This window comes from Cibotium barometz, chromosome 20 (genome assembly GCF_041138505.1).
Source record: "Cibotium barometz isolate CiBa-2024 chromosome 20, ASM4113850v1, whole genome shotgun sequence".
Classification (NCBI taxonomy): domain Eukaryota; kingdom Viridiplantae; phylum Streptophyta; class Polypodiopsida; order Cyatheales; family Cibotiaceae; genus Cibotium; species Cibotium barometz.
In genome coordinates, this window is record NC_141065.1 from 29,553,581 (window position 1) to 29,557,017 (window position 3,437).

At 43.6% G+C, this 3,437-nt stretch overlaps 1 protein-coding gene across 1 annotated transcript; it reads left to right on the forward strand.

The window, feature by feature from the left end:
• Positions 1-257: 257 nt before the first annotated feature.
• On the forward strand, positions 258-2,570 carry LOC147627768 (protein RER1A-like). The gene is made up of 3 exons (XM_086814733.1): positions 258-690; positions 2,016-2,196; positions 2,298-2,570. Exons 1-3 carry the CDS (start codon positions 323-325, stop codon positions 2,349-2,351), a joined length of 603 nt encoding a protein of 200 aa, XP_086670859.1. The 5' UTR covers positions 258-322; the 3' UTR covers positions 2,352-2,570.
• Positions 2,571-3,437: the final 867 nt, after the last annotated feature.

A 3,437-nucleotide genomic window follows, 5' to 3' on the forward strand; every position in this document is an offset into this window, starting at 1 on the left:
TATATTCGAACACACACACACATACCCAGGTCGCGTAGCGCTGATGGGCATCGAACCCGGGTCCTCTTGCTGGAACCCAACCGTTCTACCAACTCAACTGCGCGCTCGTGGTGGGCAGCTCCATTCACATTTTACCTTGACGGACACATTCCTGCCATGGTAAAGTGGGGCATAGGAAGGTGCTCTATGTCCCTGCCAATGGAATAGCTCAATGAAAATTATATAACTCGTATTTAGTAGGTTGAGGGTCTTTCTCTCTCATCTCTCTTCGGATTTTCTTCTTCTCTCCCCCTTTCTCTCTTTCAAGGGGGTTTACCACGAGATGGAAGGAGGAGCAGCAGCAGCAGCAGCAGCATGGTATGGGGAGGATGTAATCGGCGGGGGCAGCCCCTTCGTGAAGTGGCGGGGCGAGCAGGCGCGCAAATTCCAGCACTACTTGGACAAATCCACCCCTCACGCGGCGGCGCGGTGGTTGGGGTCTGTAGCGGTGGCGGGCGTCTACTGCCTGCGCGTCTACATGCTGCAGGGCTTCTACATCGTCACCTACGGCCTGGGCATCTACCTCCTCAACCTCCTCATCGGCTTCCTCTCCCCGCAAGTGGACCCGGAGAGCGAGGCCCCTGCCCTTCCTTCCAAAGGCAGCGACGAGTTCAAGCCCTTCATCCGCCGCCTCCCCGAATTCAAGCTCTGGTAAGCAGATCCACACCCCCAGCTCTTTGCTTGTCCTTAGATCTCCGATCTGTGTGATCTTGCATGCTCAATGATTTGCAGAAAAACGCCTTGCAACCCTTGGTTCTCTGCTTTAGCTGAGTTTCCTTCAGTGCAATTTTTGGGCCTCCTTTCTGAGATCCGAGTAGAAGAGACCCATCCTCATCATGAACCATGTTGCTTAGTTTACTGCTTACCATTAATAGCGACCTAACATGTGTGAAAAATCCTAATCAATCAATTAGTTAGGACAGGAAAAGAATTAATTAATTAGAAAGGCTAGAACCTTAAACAAATAGCCTAATTAATTAGGATAGAAAAAAATTTATTAATTAGAAAGGCTAGAACCTTAAACAAATAGCCTAATTAATTAGGATATAAAAGAATTAATTAATTAGAAAGGCTAGAACCTTAAACAAATAGCCTCAAAGGTAGAAAAGCTTGACAAGCCTACAATGCTTTTGCATCTGCCCGTACTTGCAGTACTGCTGTTCGTACAGTTTTGCACGACATCCATAGAGCACCCGTACAGGTCCATATGGCATCCGAACAGCCTTGGATTGTTGTTGTTTCCTATTGCACCAGCTGATTTTCTGATGTTACCTTCTTGTGGAGTAGTTGCTTTACACATGAGAATGAAGGTAGAAAAGCTTGGCAAACAGATTTTTTACTGTGTCTCTGTGTAATGCCTGGCGGAAAGTGGGCAGTAGGTCTTTTTGTCGCCTCCCAATCTGCTATCCTCTTTGCTTAGGCTCGAAAATACTCTCCTCCTAAGTTTTTGGGTCTTTATTGGAATGGGGCTATCAAAGGCTGGGGGGCTGGAGCGGGGATGGTTTTATAGGGAATTCTCCTTTCCCTTCACTATCGTTTGTCGCTTTTGCTATTCAAACTGTCTCCCTCATTAGGATCTTCCTCCTGTTAGGGGAATCCATGACTCGCCACGGAAAGATGGCATTACTTTGTGCTGCCCTTGGTTTTTCTGCATGTTTTGTTTGAGCTTGAGATGATCCTGACTAGCATCTCCCATCTCCCCCGTCTCCTAAAAAACTAAGTAAATAACGAGATCATCTTTCTTGGGCGTTACCATGTTTGGTTGTAGAAAATATGGTTAATGGCATGGTAGAGGGCACCAGGTTTTTCTCAGTAGCTTGTGATCTGGGGTATGGACACGCAGCCACAGCAAGCTGTTATTTAGAACATAAACATTGCGTTGTTTGCTTGTTTTTATCTTACATGGCCAAAATATTGTGCCTTTATCTATTTATGGAAGCAAATGTGGGACTAAGACCACCTTTCTTGTGTAACAGGTATGCCTTCACGAAGGCCTTTTGTGTGGCTTTTGCCTTGACGTTCTTTCCCATCTTTGATGTTCCTGTATTCTGGCCAATACTGCTCCTTTACTGGATAGTGCTTTTCGCCCTCACTATGAAACGCCAAATACGACACATGATTAAGTACAAATACGTGCCTTTCTCGGTTGGTAAACAGGTACAAATATCTCTTCTGGCCACTCAATATGATATGTTTTGTTCGTATATCTTGTTTGTATGATGTTATCAGGGATTTATCTTGTGTTTTGGTCTCTGCAGCGCTATTCGGGACGGAAGTCATCATTCAACAAGGCTGGCTCTTCTAGAGATTGATGGCGTCTGCAAGTTTGCCAGATATTATGGAGGAGATGGCAGATTCCAAGTTTCAAAATTCTCCTGACGTAGAGGCACCATCATAGTTAAATGCCATCCTGTATTCTTAGAAAGTTCCTTGTAAATTGTATTGACCATCTTCAATATGGCTTTAAGGGGGCCTTGTACCAACTGCCTGAAAGACTATTGTTCTGCTATTGAAGAAAATTTGCACCCTTTTATCTTGACAGACACATGATGATTTACTCTTCTCATTCTAATAATTGACAAATTTTGCTAATGACAATTCTGCTGTGCATGCACCTATACTGTCTCCAGGTTCACTTACATAACATCACATGAAAGGGATTTTTACATAAAGAATTTTGCAGCATTAGCGTCCTTGCTAATTGGCGCTGTTAAAGGTACATTGGGTCTCAAACTTTGTTGGTGACCCTGGAGTTGTTTACTCTTCCTTGACGGTAACCTGCAAGTGTTCTAAACAGTGTCCTCAACAAACTAAGAAACTTGAAAACATTTGTTCAATTTTTTTCACCGACTTGCAGATCATCGAGATGAACTAAATTTCAGAATTGATAGTTGAACTAATTTTTGCAAGTGAGAAAATACATGTCATGCATAGAAATAATGATTTTGATGGAAATAACGATGGAGGAAAGTTGTGGTCTTTTTTGTTGTTAGCCATCGATTACATGACTATATGCGAGAGGGCCGAATATCATGACAAGATAGATGTTTCTTTGGCTGAATGAGAACATGGGGGGCCATATATCATGACAAGATAGATGTTTCTTTGGCTGAATGAGAACATGGGATTGTGGCATGGGTAGTCTGAAAGAATTGAATGAGTGCTCCATGAAAACACGGACTACACAAGGCTATTGTGTCGTCCTCTTACACACCATGTTATGGTTGTTTTCTTAGGGCTTTATGACATAGTGGAAGGAAGGAGGCAGCGCCATGCACTGAATAAGCCTTTCTCTATTTGGGGGCCATATTTTAAGCTTATCAAGCCTTTCCTCGACTTTTGACAAGGATTGAGATACTACTTGTGAAAAACAAGGACTTGGGCATGATAATTAATCC